This window comes from Lissotriton helveticus, chromosome 7 (assembly GCF_964261635.1).
Source record: "Lissotriton helveticus chromosome 7, aLisHel1.1, whole genome shotgun sequence".
Classification (NCBI taxonomy): Eukaryota; Metazoa; Chordata; class Amphibia; order Caudata; family Salamandridae; genus Lissotriton; species Lissotriton helveticus.
The window spans coordinates 495372959-495400601 of NC_136068.1; the positions used below are offsets into that span (position 1 = coordinate 495372959).

Here is a 27643-nt window from a genome sequence, read left to right on the forward strand (position 1 = left end):
GTCCACAACCACCCTGTTGGATCTATCCCGGGTATTGAGGATGAGTCCTCGGGTCATCTACCCCGGCATGGGAACGCTAATGTGCGTAAAGGGGCTGCTCCCACAAGCTATTCCAGTGTACCTGAGGATGCTGGTCATTTGGTGGATGGATCCAACTTTAATAGTCTATTAGCTGTAGAGGAGGGTACATACCACCGGCTGACCGACTCCCCATGTGACCACATGGGGATTGTAACAATCCCCCCTGGGCAAGAAACAGCACCTAAACCAGAGGGTGGATTGGTAAGAATCACTAAAGGCACCAGGGTTATGTCTTGGAATATAGCAGGACTTTGGGGGAAATTAGAGCCGCCGGATTGGGGCAATTTTATAGATGAACATGAAATATGCCTTTTCCAGGAAACCTGGGCCTTAAAATCGCCACACAGAGTAGGATTTGTAACATACAGTGTGTCAGTAGTGAAGGGGCCAAGAGGTAGACCATCTGGGGGTCTATGTATTTGGGTAGGCTCTCATTTGGGGTTTACAGTAAAGTGCCTTGATACTCATACGCAGGATATTCTATGCATTCTTATCTCCAAGGCCGATTTATCCAACTTGGCTATTATCAATGTATACTCTAGACCAGTAAAGCATGGGTATACATCCCCGACGTTGGACCATCTGGCAGCCCTGTTGAAAACACTCTCAGGGGAAGCACCTTACATCATAGGTGGCGATTTCAACTGCCACTTTGAGCCCTTAAATGGGCTTACTTTATCAATCTTGTCTGAGGAAGATGCAACCCTATTAATCACTGCAGCAAATGCTTATCCAATAAGGGGATGGACCCCCTTGGTCCTCCAATTGACCTCCCTAACTCTCACACATTCACTGAGGGCCTGCAATGGCAGGTTCGCTGATGACAATCCGGGCCATTTTATTTATAATAAACTAGACCATGAATCCATTATAGATTATATCTTTATACATACTGAAATTTGGCATAAAGCTCTAAAGTTTCACGTCCTCCCTGGCCAGAAAGTGATTACAACCCTTTGGTTCAGTGTTTGGACATACTAGGATGGGATGTCGCACCCAGTCACATGGGCTGGGCCGAAATTATCCCGATTTATAAAAAGGGGTCCCCAATTGACCCTGTAAACCACAGACCAATAAGTCTGATAGACGTGTCCCAAAAAATCTATGCCAGAGTGCTATTAGCTAGGTTAAATGAGTGGATGGAGGACCAAGACATTTTGACCCCCCTCCAAGCGGGCTTTAGAAGCAAAACCTTGACTATTGATCAGTTGTTTAGGTTACAACTGATCCTCTGGAAACATATAGTCTTGGAGGGTGAAAGCCTGTACCTCACGTTCCTTGATTTAAAATCAGCCTTCGATATGGTTGATTGCGAACAACTGTGGGGTATAGTGTTGGACATGGGAGCTCCTCCATACTTATGCCACCAGTTTAGGCGTCTCCGTGTAGGAACCTTCGCTAGAGTGAGGTTCAGCAAGAATGGCAATTTGACCTCTCCTTTCCCCGTTGAGAAGGGGGTAAAACAGGGGTGTGTGCTCGCGCCAACCCTTTTTTCCCTCTTTCTCAACGGGCTAATAGAAGATCTTCTTGCTGTTAAAGATATAGATCCCCCTAAACTGGCAGACCGCAAAATCCCTGCATTAATGTTTGCGGAGGATACCCTGCTCCTTTCTAAATCATCTATGGGGATGCAGCGTGTCTTAGAGGAATTCGGTCAGTTCTGCAAAAGGAGGAATCTGGTGGTTAATATTACTAAGACCAAATATATGGTCTTTAATGTAAACACTACCAACTTTCCCCACCCCACTCTGGATGGAAGACCACTAGAGAGTTTCAGTTTTCGACTATTTGGGACTCTCTCTAAATGATAAAATGGGGTGTCTTCTCAAATCACTAAGGCTAACTTAAAATTGATCCAGGTCACCGGAGGAATTCTAAAACTATATAAAACCTGGACTTCAAAAGGTTATAAGCCCCCCAGCAAAAATGTATAAAATGCAAGCCAGGGGATCAGCTATATATGGGGCAGAATTGTGGGGGCATTGCCCGGTGAGAGCACTCACAGTCACTAAAAATTATTTTATGAGGCAGATCTTAGGTTTACCTAAGAATACACCTACTACCCCGCTTAGAATGGACTTGGGTATTAGTCCAATAACAGATTTAATTTCGTCGCGTCCACTGTTATACTGGCGACGCCTCTGGAGCACTCCAGAACTGGCCCACTATAGGGATGACTTAAAAGCTGTGTTGTCTATCATGGGGGCAGGTAAAATCCCTGGTTGGCTTTTGTTAGGGACTTGGCAAGAGCATTGGGGATGGGAGACCTATGGTCTAAACTTGAAATTGCATGTCCTGAAATCTCACAAAAAACGTTAGCATCTGCCTTGAAGGAATACAGATTGGCACGTATTGTGCAGACAGTTGATGCCTCTTGTTTAACCTATGAATTCTTGGACTACAAGTGCCATTACAAATTTGAACAAGTGATCGACATTATGCAACCAGTACTACTTAAAAATCTGTATCTACAATTTAGGTACGGGACCCTCCCACTCAACGCACGCACACACAAGTGGGAAGGCGGGGCAGGCGGCCTTTGCCCCGGGTGCTCAGTGGAGGAAGAAACCGCTATACATGTGGTATTCTTCTGTCCAGCATATAAGAGTCCCAGAATAAGATGGGTGATCCAATTTTGTAAAAACAGGGGTATCAGTAACTATAGAGAAAACTTTAGAATTTTAAAATCAGACACTGACCCAGTTACTGTTGCTGTAATATCGAAATTTCTATTTGCAATGTGGACCAAGAGAAGGTATCTGCTAGCTGCAGGTTCTGCGAACTTGTAATTTTTATAGCATGTAGACTTTTATCTATGGCAATGTGCTAACAAAGAGGGCTCTATCAGCATTACATGTATAGCCGTACATTATTCACTGGTTGGGTCTTTTATGCTTGCAATGTTTTTACAAACATTGTTTTAACTGGATTTTAATACCCACATATTAATTTATATTCTTAAAATATATTTTTGTAGAGGTTTTTCCCAGACTGCTGCTATTAATGGCCTTTCTCCCTAATTGGAAATATTGTATCTTTATAGTGTTTATATCTCTGCACTTGTGAATTGGACTCTTCATCGTTTTAGTTTATTTTGATTGTAAAAATTTTAATCAAAAATGTTAATCTGTTTAATGCACTTTAATGGCCGTATCGGCTGAAATAAAGTTATTATGATGATGAAGATGATGAATAAATATCATTACTACCCTTTTGGTGCTCATATATTTGACTTTAAATGCTGAAAGACAGATGTTCAGCTACACCGCTCGTGTATCAAACCTTCACCTGATCACACACCAGTCTGTGTATTTCTTTACAGAACCTTTTAGAAAATGAAAATAACATTCACTTCCATTAACTAAGAAAAAGAAGTGGAATAACGCGCTTCCAGCATGAAATCTGCGGGTGAAAAGCTGTGATCTCAGATGAACAATTAAGCCTACCATCTTTCTGTAATCAAAATAATGTCATTGTTATGTGTGATAAAACAAATGTAATTGCACAAAGGGATGGTCGGTTGGTACAGTGAGCTACATAGATGGTCAATAAACTATGCGGTCCATCTGTTGGTAATTATTCCACCACTATGAACTCTTCTCCTCTGAGTCGCCCATTTCACCACTTCCAAAGTCACTGGCTGACCTCTCCTCATAACAAGACCACACTTGTCCATAGGTTCATCCTAATGCTTTCCAGCTCGGTGCCCACACTTGTGACTATGCTGAAGCCTTGATAGACCTAGCTCAGAATCCAACAAGCCATGGAGACGGCAAGAAGCATAGCTGTTGTACACCCAACGTACAACCTCTGGAAATGTCAACTCCTTCACTCTGACGGGCTCCTGATGATGATGACGAAGTTTAATTGATGCCTCCTGCACTCATATGAGTACACCGGTCATAGAAAGACAGACACAAATAACACATCACTTGGAGGACACAAGTACCGACTCCACTCTTTATTCTTCGAGGATACATCTTTTACAGGTGATGGCGTTATTCAATATGGACTAGATTCGTTGGCAAGGCACCTCAACTTTTGAAGACAACCACCTTGGCCCTAACATATAAGAAAACAACACAGCTCGGAGGGCACAACTCGTTCTCAAATAGCTGTGGAAGATTGCAATATCACTATAGTCCATCCTTTGCAGGCATGAGAAATGCTGCTTGTTGAGAGACATCGCATTGCTGGGTAGTAAAGGCAACCCTAGCTGCCCGTTTCGTGATACCGTACTGTATTGGATTGTAAACTTTGTATAGTATTTACAACCCCTATGTGGGGTGCTGACGCACTTAACTAAACGGATAGCAAGCTATACCATGTAGGGTGTGTTGTTGAGAGGGTGTTGTTTTTGTTTCGAGCCTATGTGAGAAGTGTTGTCATGTTGTGTATAATCACCTCCATATCATATTATGAGATTCAGCACCTGGTGGGGTGATGGGTGAGGGTATGTGAGAGATAGACACTCGAATTATAACTATCATAAGGACTAACCAGCTTAGTCACAGGGGCAAAGGGTGCAATGTGCCCATACACTAAAAAAAAGGTGTAACCGGAGGCGCCCAATAATTCCATACAGCAACATGAACCAGGCAGAGATGCTGTTGAATTAGTAAAAGGATGCTAAAAGAGCGAGAATGGGAAATAGTGTCAAACATATTAGCTGTGCACCATTTTATTTTATTGATTTAATATTGTCCACTGCTGAACAAATGCACCCCATGAAAGAGAAAGGATGTGGCAGAATAATCAAGGCTGTCAACCTGATCAAAAATTGCCCATACTTTAAAAGGCCAGGATTCCACCTAGCCCGAAAGAAGCCCAAATTTGAGCAGAGATTCATGACCCAAGTTCTTTTCAGGTTCACAAAGTTACTCAAAGACAGAAGAGCAACCGAGGCAAATTGTAGCCCATTCCCCAGCTAGAAGGGCACCCTGCACATGTGAGAGTAATAGATAAAGAGCTTGTTGGTTGCTGCCTAAAGAGCGCAAAACCAAATTGACTTGCCATGTGTTACCCTGCTGCCCTCACTCCTCTGTGATTTCCAAATACTTTTTTGTGGATCCCAGAGACCACTGATCTTTTTTATTCACCTAATGAGGAGTTCGTCTGTTGTTGAAGAATTTTCTTCCAGAACAACTTCCACTTCCATTAATAGCAGTGAATGACTTCTAGATTAAAAAGACACATTGTAGTGAAAGGAGACTTATTCTGCTGTCAATTTTTGACTAAGACAGCATCATGGCACCAATCTGATAGGTCTCAATTTGATCAATCTTAGCCCTGCTCTTCTCTCATGTGAGTCTTGTGAAAAGCACCTTTTATACATGAGTCCACTGCTTGAAGGATAAAACAATTGCACCTACTACCCCACAGGAGTACCTTTATGAGCAGAGAAAAGTTATCCTTCAACCGTCATTTCAGGAAATAACAGCAAATAAAAGGGGAGCAAACCCATTTGCACCACTTGTGTTAGGTACTATCAAATGTACAAAGGAAGCAACCACTCCATCCTTCGCCAGTAGGATGGCATCAGGGCTCTTCACAAGAACAATCTACTTCAGCTCTTGCTAACAGGAGAGAATGCTGAAAACCTCCTGGCGCCTTACATTTGAGAAATGTTTGCTGAAAACCAGGTAAATCATTTGTGTTTGTCCTAGTTCGCTGCTGGGGTGGATGCTCTTTGCTCCACCATGCATGTCTATATGCCTGCTTACCTCGAGAAGCAATTTGCTTCGCAGAGAACCCAATGTTTGCCAATCAGCACCCCGCTGCAGAGATGGTCCCCATACTGGACGATGCTAGCCATCCATGGCCATGCCCCAACTGTTGCATCTCCGCCAGCTGCCTTCCTAGCAGTGTCCACTGGCCGCCCGCAAACTGAAAAGAGAGAAGGCAGAGACATCACACAAAGCTCACTTCACAGAACTTCTGAAGAGAAAGATATGTTCTGGCTGGCAGGAGAGCACGAAGAAAGGAATTAAAAAACAATATCTAAAGCCACTACAGTGTAACTGGCACCTATGGAGTCGCGAGCGGTAGACAGACTTCTATGCGAGTAGGCATCCATTTTGGTATCTGCAAGAGTAGCCTGGGAGAGTGCCTAACTTAAGAACAGGCAGCAAACCCTGACATGCCCTATCTGCAGTAAAAGGACATATGAAACTTGGCCTGAACAGCTCGGAAGTGAATGCTGATCAGAAACTTCAGTTCTGAAGAGTCTGAATCCATGTGTAAGTCTAGATCCTCCCAGCGGAAGGCAACATCCCTATTGATTACCAAATTGATAACAGTTAAATCATGCAGTAGCCAAATTATTTACGATTAAAAGGAGGCAGATCTTCTCGCTCAGCCTTCTGCAGAGCTTGCTTTTCTGCTTCTAATAGCAGGTCGCACAGGGTCGGCCCTCACCTGAATCGCTGTTGTCAGAACAATTTCCGCTGTCGAGATCAGGTGGAACAGAGATGGGCTGAGGGGCAAAGTAGGCCTCACGGGTCAAATCTCTGATCCACTCCTCAAAAGCAGTGATTTCTGTGTAGACAGCAGGATGGTCCGACTGACCACAGGTGCCACCAAAGCTGGCAATGCCGGCCAGGAACCAAGCTCCATTTTCATTGCAGACCAATGGCCCGCCAGTGTCAACCTATCGAGAAAGAGGAAATGCACAGTCATTATTTGCACTCAAAGACCTTTTCAGATGTATCTCAATCTTGGCATCAATTACTGGACTAACCAGCACCCTGATATGTCAATAGGACCATGGAGGCAGGATGAGTGCTGGACCAGGGCTTGGACTGTATCCAAGCTCCCACCTCCTACCTTTATTTCAGATATTTCAGTCTTACTGAATCCGAGTCATCTGACGCGTCATAAGGCAATTCCTTCAAAAAGTATTTCGTTTACAAAGGGGATTTGAAAGATCTATTTAGTGCAGCCCTGGCACTTGAGGTAAATATTACATTGCCCATAATCCCGTCTGCTGTCACTTTGAGGCTTTAAGAAAAAAATAGTTTCAGGATCAAGTGGATCAAAAACTATGCAATTCGCTGCACACAGGGAACAAAAAGGTGCCTGACCGTTTTCAGATGTTAACTGGTCAACTTTCAGTTGCAGATTGCTGTAGTTGGGCATTTTAAGGGACGCGGCGTCTGCACAGGTAGTGTAAAGAATCCCATTTGATGGACAGGGGAAGGGCTTTTGTTCGCAGCAGGAAACAAAATCTTTAATATTTAAATATAATACAGGCCACTGGAAATATGCGGCAGGGAAGGGCTAAATTATGCAGCAGGGTTGACTAAATTATATTGCAATAAAAAACAAATTATGCGACACAATGCAGCTCATTTTGTGATAATATTTACTTAATTACTTTCTCTTTTTTTTTTTTTTACACTTAACAGTGTCTGGGCATAGGTTCCACCTCGTTAGTATCAGTTTAATACCTAAATATAGTAATAAACAACAGAAAGGTGAACAGTCAACCTCTGCAAAGATCCTTCCACTGCACTGCGCGGCACCACCTGTTGCTGCGTTATTTTGCAACTTTTGTACTGTGTGAGATAGAAACAATTCTTTTTGCAGCGGATGAGGAATTATTTGGTAGATGCGGCAAATCCACATTCATGCGGCAAAAGCCACACACTCACAATCGCATAATTCCAGTGGCCCTGCATATAATTCAAAAGAATAATTCCTTTTTTGTCATCAAAATGACTTGATTAATTGTGTATGCAAATTTATGTTCACTTGACTGACACAGCTCCCTAAACAGCAGATATGTGAAGAGGGCCCTATGAATTATAAGAATACCAACATGATGCCCTTGTTTTTAAGCTCAATGTCTTTAATATTAAAGAGTATCTTTCTTAAATACTTTCAGTATAAATATGAACGTTTTATAATGCTTTCCATGGCTTTATGTGAATACTAGCTGATGCCAACACGGAAGACAAGATTGAGAACATACACGAAATATGGTGAGTACAAGAAGCACACTTTTTATTATAAGATGTATGTACTTGTAGGTCTATTTTCTATTGAATGCAGCTTCGTAAATATTTGCATAATGTTTTATACTTTGGGAAGAAATAAGGCTAACGTTAATAAAAAGTTATTCCAGTACTCCCACGCAAGGTAAATTATTTATTGCTGGTAAAATTATTTTGAATATGATCTGCTGTGATTAGTCATGTCTAGTCAACAAAAATGACATGCATTTACTCCAGTTACTTTGTGATAGATTATATTAATACCTCTTGGGTGTGATTATTACAGAGGGCCAGGAGGTTTCAGGTGCACAGTTCGGTTCTTGAGCTAGATAGGCTGGCGGAGATTAGATAGTGTTAGGTTGCAGGGATAGGATTTTAAAGAAGGAGAGGTTGTGATCTATGAGATGAGGTATCAGCCAACTGCAGAATTACAATAAGAGAGATTAAGGCAGGCAGGCAGGCATGAGACTGAGAGTAGGCTATACTCAGAAATAGAAGGCATGCAGAGGAAGGTAAGAAGAGGGTGACTCTGAAATAAGAAAGGAGAGGAATCAAGCAAAAGGAAGTCAAGATCGATTTTTCATGCATGGTGCTAGGAGTATTGTGGGAGGTTTTCTGAAATAGCCTGCAATCTGAGGATGTAAGTTATTGCAAGTAAACACATTACATGCAGTGCACCGTGTCTGGGGGCAGGCAGTGGAAATTTGCGAGTCCAAGTGTACACATAATTTAGAAAAATTAGGAACCAGAGCCTGCTGTGTGCCCAGCATTGGGTATTCCTTTAAAACATAGTCAGGATTATCCCAAACTTGGTGCAGGGTCTGTACACAGCACAAGGGGAGGTGGTACAGATGCCTTCTTTAGAAAGTCTCATGTAATGATCTTTCCAAACTATTCTGCATTAAAGAAGGTTTATTTCGCTAAAAAATGAGTTATTTGACACTTGCTAAGAGCATCTTACCAATGCGAAGTCAGATTAATACTATGTGTTGTTACCTAATATCATTCTATTGTTGATTCTGTGGCAAAGGACAAAAGATTCCTAGCACTAATATCCCATGTATGTTGTGTGTGTTTGTCTCTGTGAAGCACAGTAACGGAGGCTTATAGGTTCGATTTTGTAAGCTCTCATACCCGTGGCTTGTTCCTGTGCACAAGATGGGGGTGAGGTGTTTTTCCCAGACACTGGGAGTGTATTGCTGACATTCCTAAAGCAGAATAAAGGAGACCTAGACACTAAGGGGGTGATTACAATACCGGGCGGTCGGACTGCCGCCCGCTTTCGCGATGGTCTTGAAACCGGCCGATACGCAGGCAGAGGTCTGACTGCTGTATTACGATGCGATCACCAAGATGGTGTTCGCAAAGTGCACTTTTTCACGGCGGCTTGAGCTGCGGCCTAGAAAAAGGGCCACATCATTAGCTGCCGTGAAAAGGAGCACTTCCTTCATGCCCATAGACCATGTGCCATGCTCCATGTGGTGCATGGCACACAGTGCATGGATGTGCGTGGGAGCACTACATGTGCCCCTAGGGCCACTTTACAATGGCCCACAATGGATGGGGGGCTTGTTTGGGGTCCCCAAATTCTGTCATGAAAAGGCTGTCGGAAAGGGATATTGTAATCCTGATGGCAGTGACTGCCTTGGCACTGCCGCCATTCGGAACTAAAAATCCGATACGTCAGGCTCACTAATGCTGGCGGAGGTGGAGGTCTTCGCCCAACTGCTGTGGGTCTGACCACCAGCATTGTAATCCAGCGGTCAGACCGAGGGGATGTCGGCAGGCTGACCATTACCTACGACCGGTCAGTGGAAGTCCGCCCGCCATCATAATCAAGTCCTATGTGGGACCAAAAGAGGCATGGCTCCTATAGAAATTCCATTAGATCCTTTTGTTGAGAGGGTCTACTAATCATTCTTCCCGTAGCACTGGCACCTTAGTAGATGGTGGGGGCAGGGCCGACTAGGAACCCAAAGCAACCCTGACAATATTTGTCAAACAAGCCCCCATACAGTGCTTAGCAAGTGATTGAACCCTTCAAATGTACGAGTTACTTACCTTCGGTAACGATGTATCTGGTAGAGACGATTCTAGCCGCAGATTCCTCCATGTAGAATTATCCCCAGGCGAGAGACTGGATCCGGAAAACTTTTTGCCACAGCATCCCTTCGCGCCGGGGACACAGCACCACGTGACTCCGCCCTGTCGTCCTCCGAGTACGTGATGTCAGTGAAGATACATAAGTCCCACCCCAGCACGCCTACGTCAGTTTTCTTCAGAGAACTTTTCCGCACCACAACGCGGAGCCATCACTAACAAAATCTGTAAAAATACTGGCACTGTGTGCGAAAAAAGCCCTGCTAAACAGAAGGGAAAGAACAATGGTGAGGAACAGAACCATCCGGACTAGAGCCAGGTACTAAGGCACCAAGATCTGTAATGAAAGAACAGTGCACCGCTACTGGAAAGCAATCCTGTAAACAAATACAACAGCCTCCCCGGGCAGAAGCATGCGAAAATACACATCAGATCAAGATGGCTGTAGCCACTTCCCGGAGCATAAAGGGACACCAAGGTCAGAACGTAGAGCAATGACCAGTTAACCTCAGACAACCCCAGTAGAGAGAAAGGCTCCCAAACACCTAAGTCGAGACAGACCAAGGCACCTTGACCCTAAAGATTGCCAAAGGCAACAAAAGAAGAAGAAGAAGCATCAGCGAACCTCACACTGGAGACCAGAGTGCAGGGGCGCAGAAGTGTCTACAAAGTCCAAAATGGAACAACAACAACAAGGCGAACATACCCTGAAGGAGGGGGTAAGAAAGACGACTGCAAAAGCCAACCTCCCACTAAGACCTGGAGGATCAACAAACCACCTGAGGAGGAGGAGGAGGACAAAGCCCCACAAGAAGACGCTGTATGGCTGAGTCTGCAAGAGTATTAAAACAGCAGGACCCCGTCAAAAGGGAGGTCGACCGGATGCTCTCTAATATGTTCGGGAAAAACAGCATCGCGTAGCCAAGCATGGCGATGGAGAGCCACAGAAGTGGCCATAGCACGGCCAGTAGCATCGACAACATCCAAAGCTGCATGAAGAATAAACGCGGTCAACTCTTTACCATTCAACACATGGGCCTGCAGATCAGCACGGGCACCCTCATGAGAGACACGAGAAAGAAGGGACTCCACCAAACCCCACAGGCTAGAAGTAGCCCGGGTCAACACACACAAAGTGTTAAGGGCTCTCAAGGCAGCCCTGGAAGAAGCGAAGACATTACGTCCCTATGAATCTAACCACCGGGCCTCCCGAAACGGAGGGAACAACACCACAGGCAAACACAGAAAGGTAGCATGCAGTAGAGCGCCTTGAGTAGAAGGGTGGAAAGAAAGACAGCCCGGGTCATGCGAAGCAGGACGATGGCGATGCAATAGCGCCTGAGGTACTGGATTGCCCGTGGAAGGGCGCCCCCAGGCCCCCATAAGAGACTCATGGAGTGACGCCTCATAAGGAAGGAACAACTCCCGTCCACCAGAGCCCTGGTGGAGAATCTCCACTATTTTTGTTGGAAGTGGAGTGACAGGTTCACCCATCCTCAGAATACCAGCAGCCGTGGAAATAGCCCGAACAAAGGCAACACTGGCCTCAGTAGGGCACTGCGGAGATGAAAGCAATTCCACCGTGGGTGACGGTCGGTTGCAGACTGAGCCGCCCTTCCCCAATTTCAGGGGGAAGCGGCCAGCCCCGACATAGATGAGGATCCACCGAGGAATGAGGGATCAGAGGGGTCTCAGGGGGGAGGAGAAAATGTCGGTGGAGAAGCCAGCCACGAGCCAGGGAAAGAAGGGTACGAGGATTGTGGCCGCGGGGACTGCAAAGAGCCTACCCTAGAAGATGCCGGCAAAAAGGCAACTACAGGGCTCCCTATCTCCGGGGAGGAACACATCGACAGATGACAGACCTCTAGAGATGAAGGGACTTCAGGAGACGAATCCAGAACCCGCCGCAGGCGCGGCTCCGTGGAGACCGCCATCGGTGCCTGACCGGCATCAGGCGATGCCGGAGTGGCCACGTGTGGCGCCAGCTTGGCCCCAGACGAGGCAGCCACCCGCGCTGAGGATCGAGGGGGACTCGGGAAAGCACCCCAAGACCCTGCCTCTACTCGTTACTCCACTGAAGCCTGGGAGGAAGGCCCCTGGCGCCAAAGGAGGGCCGAGGGGGCCCCGGGGACAAGCCCGGGGTCCCAGCGATGCCACAGGAAGCCCCGTAGCGATTGGCGGCAAAACAGGGACGCTAGGCGCCGAAGAGGGGAGCCCCGAAGGGCCACACCCCGATGGCACTACTCTCCTACTACCTGGAGCCGAAACCTTCGGCGCCGAAGCCGCTGGCGACTCTGCAGAAGTCCCCGTGGGAGGCAAGGGATCCGCGGACGTCTCAGGAGATGGAGGAAGGGCCAAAGAAACCTGCAGAGCAGCAGCGTAGGCTGTCATTTGGGCCCTAGTCACCTCCACGCCGGGAAACGGCAGGTAGGGACGCGACAGGTGGGGACGCACATCCCAGGGGGAGACGTCACCCGCCGCGGAAGGAGGACAAGGCCTCGGAAACAAACTGAAGGACCTACCAGCCAGTGGGCCGCGCCCAAGGGGCATCAGCGAAAGATGATGTCACAGATGTAACCGGCAGTTCCTTGCTTCAGAGGAGGGAGACGAACGCTGAGAGGACACCGACCTGGATGAGCAAGCAGACAGCAACTTCATACGGTGCCACCGCCGCGATGTAGGCTTAAGATGCTGGCAGGCGTCGCAGCTCTCCGAGTCGTGGTGCCCACCCAGGCACCACACGCAAATTGGGTGAGGGTCCGTCACCGACATGGGACGTGCACAAGAGGGACATGTCTAGAAGCCCGAAGGCATTCGCACACTGTTCCAAATGTGAAAAAAGGGATAGTAGGCCTGAAAATAGGGCAGAGCGCAACTGGATCCGCTTTGCATGCGGAAAGAGAAAAAACTGATGTAGGCGTGCCAGGGTGGGACTTATGTATCCTCGCTGACGTCACAGACGCGGAGGACGTCACAGACGCGGAGTCACGTGGTGCCGTCGTCCCGGCGTGCAGGGATGCTGTGGCAAAAAGTTTTCCGGATCCAGTCTCACGCCTGGGGATAATTCTACTTGAAGGAGTCTGCGACTAGTAGTCTCTATCAGATCTAATGCTACCATCCAGTCTCCCGGATCCAGGGCAAAACAAATTGAGCTAGGGTGAGCATTTTGAATTTCTTCTTTTCCAGGAAAACATTGAGAGAGCGCCGATCTAGGATAGGACGATGGCCTTGGTCCTTCATCGGAACCAGAAAGTAGCTGGAATAACAACCATGACCTACTTTTGATGCTGGCACCCTCTCTATGGACCTTCCCCTTGACCAGGGTTTTAAGACCTTTGCAGCGTTACACATCAAGCAGCAAGTAATTGAATGACCACTACCTCGAGGCCTTGGGGTGCATGGCCCAACAATCACTGCAGGTCTTGGCGTCATGGTTGAGCTAGAGGCACCAAAGACAGTGGTGTGCGTCGTCACTTACATCTGCCAATGACAGGCGCAACACAGGGCTTGAAACCTGTCTTCCTTGTGGACATTTATGCCACACCATACGTCACTTTCGGCACGGACGATGCCGATGACACCACATGGAGTTTAAAGGCTGGGGTGTCTCAATTTACTTGGGTGTTTGTCATGTTCTTGCAAGCAGATGTTGCTATCTAGTCTGCAATTGCTTTGAACAGCAAGGCATAATCCTCCATCGAACTCTTCATGAGGCATGCATGGTACTCTCCTCCCTACATGGCAGCCATATTGGTTCTGATAAAAATCTAAAGGCCTTAGAGGAATTCCTGGAAACCACTATGCGTCACTTAAAACCACTCCTTACAACATACATCACAGACCGAAATAGGGCCTGATTTATTTCACAATATATTCACACAGTAGAATGAAGTGCTAACGATATTTTATTCAAATACAAAATCTCATTTTTAAAAACCATTCCTTTATATTTAAAATTCGGGATTACATTCCGAAGCAGTGAAAACAAAACATATATTACATAATGCTATTCCAAAAGTTATTGATTCCACTGTACATGACAACCCTAGAAATCGTATTCACAATTTTATACACAAACACAATAATTTTTTTTTAATAAAAGATAAAAAATACACGAAACAGTATTACCCCACTTAAAGAACAGCTTAATTTGTTCAGTTAAAGCTTTAAAAACTGATCCATGGCCAAAACATCATATAAAAGGACCTATTGTACAGAGTTTCTCTTGTATCTCATATGGTCCCTTGGCTTTTTTGGATTCCTTTTAACAAAAAGGCGTCAACGCGTTTCGGTGGTTGAGACCAGTAGATATGGGGCCACCTTCTTCAGGACAATTTTGTATCTGGGGTCACTTCTTTCACTTGACTCTTATACTATCTTGGAAAGTTCCATTGTCATTCCAAGGTTATTTCGCTGTAGACTTTGATGTCGTCTATGCGTTGATGCTTGAAAATAGTATGCCTTATATCGTTCCCAGCTTGATAGTGTATCACTTCTTCATTTTTTTCTGATAGTGGTGAAGTGTTGCACTTTCTTTAGAGAGTCTAATGGAATACACGTTCCCGTGTCTTTCTTTAAAAAGTGCTGTGATCCCTCATCAATAGTGTCAGGTACCAAGGAATCTTCATGTGCACCTCACGGGGGATATATCTTTTAACCTTTGGATACTCCTTGAAGGTAACGGGCACGGCCTTCAAATATCGGTCCGCTTGTGTCCCCTCTCATCAGTCTGTTTGTTAAAAGGAATCCAAAAAAGCCAAGGGACCTTATGAGATACAAGAGAAACTCTGTACAATAGGTCCTTTTATATGATTTTTTGGACATTGGATCAGTTTTTAAAGCTTTAACTGAACAAATTACGCTGTTCTTTAAGTGGGGTAATACTGTTTCGTGTATTTTTTATCTTTTATAAAAAAAAATTATTGTGTTTGTGTATAAAATTGTGAATACGATTTCTAGGGTTGTCATGTACAGTGGAATCAATAAATTGTGGAATAGCATTATGTAATATATGTTTTGTTTTCACTGCTTCGGAATTTAATCCCGAATTTTAAATATAAAGGAATGGTTTTTAAAAATTAGATTTTGTATTTGAATAAAATATCGTTAGTACTTCATTCTACTGTGTGAATACATTGTGAAATAAATCAGGCCCTATTTGGGTCTTTGATGTATGTTGTAAGGAGTGGTTTTAAGTGACGCATAGTGGTCTCCAGGGATTTCTCTAAGGCCTTTTGTCTAATGTACCATGTTCCCTGGAACTAGTGAGGTAACCTCTCCTTTGATTTATCTGATAAAAATCTACCATGCAGTTCTTTGCAGTTCTCCCTTTGTTAACCTTGAAACCAACTACACCACACATTTTAAAGATGAAGCTCTGTCCAGACTTATGATTTCTAGTCTGAGGTACCCATAAAATGATTTATTGATAAGTAATTATAATTCATACTTTTCTTTCTTGTTATTATTGAATATGCACATAGGTTTACCTTACCTGGCTTGATTTATTTGCCAGTTTATTTCAATGTTGTATTTTATCATGTGCTGATTATAAAAAGTGATTTCCTAAGTATGTCTATTATTTCTCCCTAACGGCAGCTAAACCTCACTCTTGAAAAAATGATTACATTTAACCTACTTAAACATTTACTCCATTTTTTAAACTGAAATATGATACTCCCTTTTCACAATTTGATTGGAGAATTTGTTGCCTACCATTTGTGAAATTCATAGGTATCATAAGCCATGTGACACCAACCGGCCTTCACTCTATAGCTGGTCAGGAATCTCTACCCCTTCAAGACTGCTACTGTTTCTTCTTGTGGCATGCTTTTTCTACACCATCATCTACTTACATTAGAACTCTCTATTGCCTTTTCTGACTCTGCCATTCCATTTTGTAATATCTACAAGAATGATGAAACTGTTTGCCACCAAACAGCACAAAGTCTCTGAACGGTACAGAATGGCAATAAAATTCCAAACCTGTCCTTTTAAATAGAACCTTAGCAGACTGTTAAAATGCTCTGTCCCTGTGGTCAAAACAGGGCCAAAGCATTTTGCGGAAGGTTAGAGTCTGCTGTTGACTTTACGTTATGGCTTTTGGCCAACGCAAGTCAGTCAGTAGCAGAAGTCGGTTCTCTAGTCATGGCTGGTGGCTCGCAGCCCCACTAACTGCACCACTGGCGTAACGAAAAGTGGGCGGGCCTCCCTGCACGGTACTTAGGAGGGCCAACTCTGGGCTCAATCAGGAGCTCTCCCGGCCACAGTTCAGTGCCGAGGAGGCCCCTTGGAGCTAGGGGCCCACCCCGCACCGCGTGGGCTGCGGGGGCCTGTGTTACGCCCCTGAACTGCACTGGCCAAGCCATCTCCTGATGTAGGCTCTTCTCACCAAGTAACTCTCCACAGAGCTCATCACACAGTGCAAGCCAGAGGTGTAGGCTTGACCAATGCTCGTTTCCTAACCTTATTGCTAATACCCCAAATTTATAAGAATCTTGTTCTCTGCCCTTACTTGTGAGTTTGTATATTAACCACAAAAACATTGATATACTAGTATAGCCTCTAGAACTAAACATCATATGAGCAAAGGAGTGCGTACAATGTGTGTGGTGCTATGAGTTGGAAATATCTATCAAAGATGCCGCACTCACCTGGCAGGTGCCCGCCTGGCCTTGCTTTGGTGCTGCACAGATCATCCCAGGCTGTAGAGAGACACTCTCGTTGGTGGAACCAGTCCGGCTATAGATGCAGTTACATTTGTTCGTTCCAATCAGGGTAAGCTCTGCTTCCTGGAGCTCTGGGGAGGGCTCTGTAGGAGGAGAATGTATAGGGTGGGTCTGTTCAATATAACCATACTGTGGAATTGCTTAACGTGGATGATAGTATAGGCGTAGGGAACCCATATTCAAATTAGTGCTCTAAATGGAGTCACAGAATTGCAGGTAATCATGATCTAAAATAACCTTGACTAGAGAGATGTCCCTGTCTTCTCCATTTAGAAGTATTGCCCCTGTGCCGAGAAGTACTGTTCCTCTCTATCAAAATAAAAAAAAGTGCTGCCACTCAGTGCCTGACCATTTAACCCCTTAGCTGCGGCGGCTATTCCGCCGCAGTGCCAAGGGGGAGGGGGGCCGCGCGGCGCTCGCGTACTCGTGACGGAACCGCTCGGTCATGGCCCTCGGGCGAGCTGTGCTTATGACGGAACGGTTCCGTCACGGCCCCGCCCGCCTAATAGAACGCTCTGCGAAGGCGTGGAATTTGCGCCGCGCAGGCGCGGCAAGCGGGCCGTGAGGGAACCGTTCCGTTACGAGCACAGCCCACCCGAGGCTCGTGACGGAACGGTTCCGTCACGAGCACGCAAGGGGTTAATGCACTGATTCAAAGAGGAAACATGAAGTTGGAAACAGAGAGGACAGACAGCAAGCAGGACTGTGGGAGAGATGAATGAAGACAGTGGTGCTGGAGCAATTTTCAGAGTGGGGGCGCTGCCACCAAGGTTACATTCCTGAAGTCATAGGGATTGTGAAAAATCCCACTGTCACACAAAGAACAAGCTTAGCAAATGTATCCGGCAGAGAGTGGTGCGGTACGAGTGTAGTATGTAGCTGGAGGTGTATTTTGGAGCACACTGTCCTAAATATATTACTAACGTATGCTGTGGTAGCGCACTGCCATTTACAGACAGCACACCTTCCATTTAAATCGCCACTATGTTCACACAGGCATACGTTTTTACTGATAAAACTATAAAGCGTGCAAACAATAACATGTGCTTTATTTGGGTTTTCCTAACTGCTGATATATTCTGAAATATTTGTACAGGTATTTAAGTGTTGTTGTGTGTTAGAAAAAAATGACATCCTACAGCCTTTTTATTCACACTGCCTGTACCCTAGCAAGATTGTCACATAATTTACTGTCCATGCACATTGCAATCACAGAAAGAAAAGTAAATACCGATTTCTATGTTAAAAGAATAAGCAGTAATTTATCAGAAGACAGCCTAATATGTGACCGGTGTTGAAAACACATTATATGTGACAAGATAAAAAACACCATTTAAATGCATCTTTATTGGACGTTCACCTTCAGAACTTCAGCATAGTTTTTTGGGTGTGTTGAGGACCTCCCGCACCCATACTTGCAGCGCCTATGAATAAAGGGAGTTAGGTACAGGTGACCGAGGGGAGGGAAATGTGATGGGAATTTGAGCGAGGAGAGAGGCTGACTGAAGGGTTGCATGATGGTAGCTTGTGAAGAGGCTGCAATAAAGAAACCATTAGTAGAAAAGGTTGTGTGGGGAAACAATGTACGATTCCAGCTATATATGATAAAAGCATATTTAATAGAATGGAAGATTAGAAAAGGGTTCCTGTGCTGCATTGATAGCAGGTTTCGGGTCCATAACTCCATATTTTATAACACAGGAACAAAAGTCACTGGCGTATTTGTGGTTGAGGTAACTTTTTAACAGTTTTAGGATATTAGTCACCCAATGAATCACCACATTCTTAGCTCAGTTAATGTTCTTGCATGTACCTGAAATTGAATCCATTTTTTGTTTACAAAAAGAGGTTCAAGGGGGTTGAATGAAGAGCTTCGGAGAAATGTGTGTCATTTTAAGTAAACTTACTAACTACTCGTGCATTGTCCCGGACGCTCCATAAGGTCCATTTTTAATGGGGCTTTAGCCGCTGCTTGCGGGCAACACCACACAATTTCTGGGACAGTTCAATGCTTCGGAGCCCAACATCCTGGTCTTCAGAGCCCTCTGCCATCACATCCACACAGTGCACCTCCTAAAACACACTGGCAGACATGGTATGAAACCGACGCAATAGGTCCAGGTGCAATGCATTTTGGAGATAGCCTCAATTTCCTTTCTTCCTGTCCTGAAGAAGGTGCCATACATACAAATTGCAATGAAGCATGTTGGCTTTCAAAAAGAGAAAACAAGTATTTTAACGTGTCCTAATGTTTTTGTCTTTGACCAAAGAATGAAAAATGTAAATCTCCCATTCTCTTGATGCATTTTTAGACTAACTATGTAAGGGTTATAGTCGTAAATGTAAAGACAAGCATGAGTCGAGCCACTAGATAACCCCTTGTGTCCCTAATCAGTTATCATTTCAGGGTCAGTAATCAGCAAGCGGCAGTACTCTTTTCCCCAAAGCTGAAGATGTGTAAATGGTGCTCCAAAATAGCTCAGGACCCTCTATCCTTTAGGCCTTTTATCAATGTGGATCAGACAATGATGATGAGAAGCCCAGGGACACCAGAGACTTTGCACCTATTCTCCCTTTTTGTAGTTCCCATGAGGTGTCTCCTCCATATAGTGTGTCCAACTCTACCAACGTCTTTCTTCCGATGCTGTTGGTGATAGTTAATTTAAATTAAGCTGCGTTCCCCAGGATCTAACATTATCAGCGGTAGATCATTTTTCAGAAGATCATTCCCTTTCTTGGAGTTTACTCGTTCAAACTAGACAGCAGCTTCCTGAAGGGGCTTTTATCCTGCTTGAATCAGTGTGGGTGAAGGGTCCCCCAATCAGTTATCATCCATCATGACTCCTGTTTTTGACAATTATAAATAAAAGGTCACCTAAGCACACAGGCTTACGTGACAAGTTACCGGTATGTTGGTGTCTGTGTCGTTCTTCGACAGCTAGGGCATGGATCAGACACTGGTAATGAGGAGCGGCCTCCCTTCCACCCATACCCTGACACCTTGTACCGAGAAACCACCCACAGCACACACCACCTCCAAAGCCAGGAACTATTGCAGCCTGCATGGTGAGCATCTCTCTCGCGAATGTCTGCGCAGACATGGCCAGGCTCATCCCCTGAGGCAGGGCATAAGTACCACCTGGTTTAGGACAAGTACAATGGCAAGTAGTCCATCAACACCACCAGGAATCACTGACAGGTAATCATGATTACTGCTACTCTCCAAGCAACAAAAACACCAACATAGGGGGAGCAACGTCCAACGTACATGCAGCCAAAAAGTGTGCACAAATAGTTTGCACATTTGGGATCTGGTCTGACTAAGATACCCAGCTATAATGGCGAAACAAAAGAAGTGGACAATAAGCAGTACCTATGCCAGTACCCATACCCCAAGGGAGACCACACTACCACACCTATGCTCTGGCAAGGCCCGAAATAGCACAGTGAAAATAGGAGAGAAACCCCTGACACCTAAAACCAGCTACCCTAGAGTAATGAAAGATGACAACTAAAACACCATACATGCACCCCAAGTGGGAGATCTTACTTCCTCTGCCTACCAACCAGCGCCACCAACTGAGGTAGGAGCAATGACAACTTTTCACCTAGTACATCAAGTGGGTGGGGCCCCCAACTCCCTCCTGCCTTTCAGGAAGCAGAGTGATCTAACTACAGCCAGGCTCAGGTGGCGACTATGGGTTGCACAGCTGAACAAATATTTCAAAGTCACCAAGGAAACAGATGGAGGAGTCAAATTAACCATCCTTCTTCTTACAGCAGAGAGGATATTTTCAAATTGTCTCACAATCTTCCAAACACTGAGGGGCAAACATGAGTATAAAAAGGCTATTGCAGCTCTGAACGCACATTTTGGCCCCCAGACGAGCCCAGAATTTGAATGGTCTAAGATTTTTATATAATTTATTTTATTTGAAAGTATTTATGGAGCATGCGTAATCAAGCCTACTAGGGTGCACTGAACCCAAATACCAGAAACTTCAGCTAAAGCTTTCAGCAAAATAGTGCAAGTATAAGATGTGGTCTTTGGCTGTGAGGCCAAACACCAACCTCGCTGCTGGAGGAAGTGTCCCGAATCGGGCCACCTGGGTCACTCGCGGCCACCTCTCAGCCTTCCAAGAAATAAACAGTTGGTGATTCAGTAGAGAATGCAAACCAAGCTTTTATTAGTAATTGCGCTGCAGCGGAGTCCAGTCTGACTAGCCTCCTTAGAGGATACCAAGGGGACTGACTTCAGAACACTTGGTAACACATAATATGCATTTTGCAACACCCTTAAGTCCCGCCCAGGCTGGAATTTTCCAGCTTGGGCACTGATGAACAATGGAGGTACAGAAGGATGAGCTACCACCTGCAGGACAGGTACACATCATCACACTTTCAAGGTCGTCTTGTTCGAGCTCAGCGCTCTCAAGTGTGGGAGCAGGGCTACGAAGGGGGAAAGGCATGTGAAGGCAGAATAAACTATTCTTTAGTACATTAGGATTCAACCTTGAATACGATAACACAGAAGTAACTCGAAGCAGCTCTTCGCTGAGCCAGACAGCTAATGAGGCAGAGGCTTACTTTCGATCACAGTACAAAATGGCGGTTAAAGACAAAATGGTGCAGCAAATGCTAACTTAACTCGCACAATGCTAGAAGGAGTCGACTAGACACATTTACAGTCCAACACTGCATAATGTTGGACTGCCTGAAGTTTTTGAATCAAGTAGTCAAATAGCAGTATATAGGCTGCGTTGCAATAGTCAAACCTGGCTGAAATAACAGAATTGTCACATTGTGCAGAAAAGAGAACAGATTTTCTTTACGGCGCACAGTTAGAAGAAGCACAAATTCACCACATCATTGACCTGGTCAGTTGAGAGTAGAAACAATACTAACCCCTAGATCTTTCACACACAGGAGCGGTTTGGGTTTCAGTCCCATAGATACAGAACAAACATGGAGAGTCCAAAATGTGGTGGCTTTCAAGAATCTCATGATCTTCTTTATGTCCCCATTCAACTTGAGGTGACTGTGAAGCATCCATTGCTCCACTTTGGATATACAAGAAATATGTTTAGTAGCAGTATCAGGTGGGGAATTAGAGATCATTAAAATGCCCGTCTTTGTGTATTTTAATTGCTACCGGCACCCCTTGCTGTCCCCACTCTTGTTATGGACTGGTGTTGCCAAATTGAGAAACGATGAAGGGACTTCATTTACAAAACCAACGTGGGCATGCAGTACATTAATATATAGTGCCCAGCCGTTGGCCTGGTTTGCCTCTAAGCTCAAAAACAGGTACTGGGCCCTCTACGTGGTATATAATTCATCATTTACAATTCTGCCAAAGGCTCATATTTCAAAATGTATATTTATTTAACTTGGGAGTGTTTCACTTGAGTACAATAAAGGAGTTTCTGCAATGACTGACATTTATCAGAATTTACAGTTTCCAAACGTAAACTTTCAAACATTCATGCCTACGATGAGGATGCTGTTAGCAGGGCCACTGGAATTATGTGATTCAAGCATTTTTAAAATACTATTGGATTTGACACATTTGCCACTTAATCTTTCGTCTGCTGCATAATATGTAGATTTTGACAAAAGACTGTTTCTAGCTCAAACAGATCACAATTTACTAAAAACATAGGGTTAGCTGTTCCTGACCTCTGGAAGAACATTCACAAAGGTTTAATGGTTATATTTTAGTTGTCTATTGCTGTATTTAGATGTTACCTTAGTATTAATAAGGCAAAATATATCAGAGACAGTGTAACCTTGTATAAAAATGACAAAATAATGAGGTAATACTATCACAAAATGTGCTTCATGACGCCACATAATTTGGTCCTCCTCTGCCACATAATTCCAGTGACCCTGGCTAGTAGTGAACCAAGAGGTAAGTCAGTTGCCATGTGAACCTGCTTAGATTTTTATAACATATGGAACAGCATTAAAGTCTATTAAAACATATAAAAATGACGTTTTCTTAGAAGGCATATCCTCAATTGAGTTTTTATTTAAGGTACTCTCAAAAGGGACGATAGAAGACATCTAGGCACAGTGAAATAAGGTAAACAGATTTTGTCTAGCAGGTAAACTGTGTTTAAACCAGGTTTCCTGCTTTTATGGTGCACAATTTTAATCAATCAATCAGGATTCATATAGCATTGCTAATCACTCTATATGGTATCTAGGCGCTTGCAGCTTCCCAAGGCTCATTCGAACAGCCTGGTCTTGAGGGCCCAATGGATTTCCTGAACAGAGATGATGGAGCTGCATGTAGAAGCTGTTCCAGGTCTTTGCTACAATGTTGTGGGAAAAGGAGCATCCTCCACTTCTGCTTCGCTGGATACGGGGCGTGTGGGCAAGTGATAGGGAGATGAAGCGTGATCTTCTCAACGGTAGGTGGAAGTTCAGGTGGTGGTTAACAAAGGCGGGTCCTTGGTTGTGTAGGGCCTTGTGTGCATGGATCAGCAGCTTGAATTTGCATCTCTTTTGGACAGGGAGCCAATGGAGTTGCCTGAGGTGGGGTGTGATGTGGGTTCATCGGAGGAGGTTGAGTACGAGTGTGGCTGCAGTGTTCTTTATGGTTTGAAGTCTCTGTAGGAGGTGTGCAGAGATTTCTAAGTAGGGAGAGTTACCATTGTCCAGTCGGCTGGTGATGGGGGCCAGTGGCACAGTGCGTCTCATGTGCAGGTGTAGCCTCTAGAATATCTTTTGTAGCATTTGCAGAGTGAGGAAGCAGGCAGAGGCAACATCCTTGATCTGTGACTTCTTGGTGAGCTTGTTATCAATGATGATTCAGATGTTTCAGGGGAAGTCAGTGGGTATGAGTGCAGATCCCAGGTCTGGGGGCCACCAGGAGTTATTCCGGGTGTTGCTGAAAATCAATAATTCCATCTTGTTCGTATTCAGCTTCAGTCAGTTGTTCTTCATCCAGTCGGAGACACTTGTTATGCATCTGTGTAAGTTGGTCCTGGTGGTGGTAGGGTCATTGGTGCGGGAGATGATGAGTTGAATGTTATCTGAGTAGGTTATTATGTTGAGACAGTGAGATCTGATGGTGTTGACCAATGAGGTGAAAGGTGGTAGGCAAACCCTCTGTGTTCTTTCGGTGAGGAAGGAGGTGAACCATCTGAGCGCATCCCAATGGATGACGATTTGGTAAATTTTTATAATCAGCGTGTCGTAGGATACAGTGTTGAAGGTTGCTGAGAGGTCGAGCAGAATCAGGGCTACTGTTTCTCCTCAGTCGAGGAATGTTCAGATGTCGTCGGTGGCTGCGATCAGGGTGGTCTCAGTGATGTGATTGCTGTGGAAACCGGATTGGGCATGCCCGAAAGGCTGACATTTTCTTGCAGGATCAGCTTCAATAATCATGGTTCAGATTACACCTAAATTCTCAATTGCCAACTTCCAAGGAAAAGGTATATTACTTAGAGTGTCTAGGGATATATCATCCTGCATTCACACAGCTCACACTACACTCACACAGGTATACGAGTCATCCGTCGCTCACAGGGGCTCACTTTTTACTCTCAAGAGCATTCTGGTCACAGAGTTCTCGCACGGGCACACCACTCACCCTGCACTCCCAATGCTCACCCTGCACTAGCACCACTAACAGTCACTTAGAACTTCCAGACCACACCTCTAACACAGCACACATCAAACTACCGAAAACTTGTGAACATGCACACATGTCTATAATTGCAGTCACAGAATAGCTTTCCTTCCTGCAGTAATAGATGCTTATTCAGTTCTATTCGTAACTATAGATGCAATGCAAGAGGGAAGAGTGAACTTAGACTGCAGTATGGTATAGGGGATTAAGCAGGGGCTGTGTGGGCAGGTGTGGGAGCCGGGATCAGTCTTAGACTGTGGGGATCAGCCAAGAGGGAGTGGTGAAAGCTGGCAAAAGCAACAGGGTGGGGACCAGCACAACAGGCTAAGAATGAAGCACTGCAACTGTGGCTGTGATCTGGTGTAGGAGTTGACTGGTACTGAAGACGTAGGGCGTGGTGCAGGTGGGGGAAGAATTTACAGCTCAAGAGGTACTTGTTGACCCTGCATTGAGCCTCATTGGCCTTCATAACAGCCACTGTGAAGAAAGGTGGGGCAGTCACCTGTGGCCAGACATGCTGTTTTTGCTGCTTCTGAAGCCATGATGTAGACCAACTTCTGGGCCCAGTTGACCTGCTTACCAATAGAGCTCTCTGCAGGGGCTGGTATCCGAGGGGACAGCATTCTGAGGCTGCAGCTGGTGTGTGAGAAGGAAGCAGTCCATGAAGGAGCCAGTGAACTTGAGAATGAAGTGAGTTTGTAGGTTGGTGTAGGAGGGACTGTGATGAGGCTATTGCGATACAGGACTGCAGGCTAAGGCTGCAGTGAGCAGCACTTCTGAAGTGCAAGGAAGGTCGGGTTTTTGTTTTGAATGTCACTAATGCAAATGGGGAAGAAAAAGCAAACAGGCTCAGATGTCACTAAGTCATCACGCTGGACATAGCAACCATTTTGGATGGGATAAATCCTTTTATTAAGATATTGTCTTTACTGTCTTCCTCTTCTCTCTTTCACATGAGTCCCTACTCTTGCGAGTCTAAGTAGATCCCTGTTAAGTTCGTTTTGTGAGACATTAATCAAGGCTCAGGTGCATGTATCCCAGGTCAATTATAGCTGTGCTCAGTGCAGTACAGTTTCCTAGATACAGCCTCAGCACAATGCAGGTCTCTATGCATTTCAGCATCACGTGTCGCTGATCTCGCTCCCTTCTAGGATGAGACAGCATGGTTGCAGGAATGGCCCTCAGTCTGGGTGGTCAGAGCTACAGCTGTGAGTCCTTTGATGAATGCAGGTAATGGAAGTCAGTGAGGGCTCATGGCAGGTAACAGACATGCTTCTGGGTCACTCGGAAGCAGATAGGCCACTTACATGGGTGTCACATCAGCACGCTAGCAAGCATTGAATGCACTTTGTAAATAATGCAGTGTTGACTGTCATGTGCAAATGTCTTGGCTACAAAGGTGATGTCCACCACGGATATAGTTTTTTACTTCTGTGACGATGTCAGCCACCAAAACAGCTCTGGGTTTCGATGGATACATTCACCATGGGCACAGCTCTGGATTTAACCGCATCGATGCGGCGGCTTTTCCCGCTGTACGCGGCAATTTTAAAATTACCGCGTTACATGACAAGCTCAACTCGTCATGAGCGCACGGCAGGTTACGCTCATGATGAGCTGAGCCGTCATCAGCCTGGAAGGGGTTAAGCAGCAAGGTCAACCATGATTGTTTCTATTGCAAGGTTGGCTGCCTGTTTGTGATCCCCTCTTGGAACCAAACTTCTGGAGAGACTGCACTGACCCTCTTTGGACTTGCATATCGCTTTCTGAATTCTTCTTTCTCCTGGTAGACCCTCCATACTAGAGTATAGCAGTTTCTGGCACTACCTGGACAGTCACACCTCCGGCAGCTTGACAGGCTTTTTCACTCTCTCAGCAGGCAGGCTGGCTTCCAGCCACTTCAGGTCAGGGGTACAGATCTTCCAGCATATGTAGACTCCAGTTGATGTACCCTCTCCTCTGGAAAGCTGGATGTCACACAGACACCCGCGCTGCTTGTTGTACAGCAATCCTCAAAGTATGCTGTGGAATACTCCCTTCCATGGTGAAAGGACATGGAACTATAGAAACAAAGATGTAAGTAGCTCCCACTTTTATACAGTCAAAGCAGATAAGGAATGTGGATTCTCTGTTTGCAATCTCAAAACAGGTTTGCAGCGTGTCTTCTGTCAAGTGTCCCCTCTGTTCTCCAGACAGAGCCTTTGTGTAAAGTGATGCTTTTCACAGCCGGGTAGTCTCCAACCTGGAATACTCACAACAGAGGACCAAAGAGGATGTTTCTGTAACTGGCTTTTCACCAGCCACACTGAACAGTGATCAGGATGAATACAAAAGGCTAGCTTCACCTAAAAGATACCTCTCCCCCATAACAACAAAGAGGAGAGTCCCACCATGACCACCTACCAAATGACTGTCCCACAGGAAAACTAATCCGCAAGTAGGAGCTGCCTGAGTGAATTTTTTTAAGGAGTCTTGTTGTCTCCCTCCATTTTCAGGAATGACAGCAATGCTCTTCCACTATCTGTGAAGACAGTTTCAACTACATCTTGTGCGCAGGAGCATGCTAGGGACTTCCAAAATGGGACCAAGGGCCTCCATTACTCAGGCTCATGCAAATACTGCTTGTACTACACAAGCCACATACACACACAATCCACTTGGGTGTTGGTACTAGGACCTAGAATACACGTTGATGCAGAACTTAACGCAAGTGGGGCTGGCTACACAGAGAGAAAGTCTGATAACGACTGTTGATTCACAAAATACGGTACGCTACCACCACCTCTGTACATGCTAAACCCATGACAGGGTTGGTAGTCCACTGTCAGCAAAATGAAAGCATAGTTGGTACACCACTCCATGCTACAAGACAGTTGCTGGGCGTCCTTTGTGTCAGGGACAGTGGTAGGTCTCTACACATGTTATATTAGTATGAGCCTAGAGCCTAAATCAAAAACTGGGATATAAGTGGGTCACAGTCAAGCACTCAGAACATGGCAACATGACTGCACACCCTGAAGGGAACATTCTTAGTCCAACAGCGTGTTCAGGCAATATTATATTTTTCCTAAATAATGAACAAGTTACTTACCTTCGGAAAA

At 45.2% G+C, this 27643-nt stretch overlaps 1 protein-coding gene across 1 annotated transcript in view; it reads right to left on the reverse strand.

The window, feature by feature from the left end:
• Positions 1-27643, reverse strand: part of LOC144768670 (serine protease 53-like) — a 199703-nt gene that overhangs the window by 28897 nt on the left and 143163 nt on the right. Inside the window, exons 9-11 of the mRNA XM_078652491.1 lie at positions 16829-16986; positions 6499-6730; positions 5805-5967 (exon numbers count right to left, since the gene is read on the reverse strand). Of these exons, the coding sequence (XP_078508617.1) occupies positions 5805-5967; positions 6499-6730; positions 16829-16986 (553 nt within the window). The remainder of the gene's footprint in view (positions 1-5804; positions 5968-6498; positions 6731-16828; positions 16987-27643) is intronic.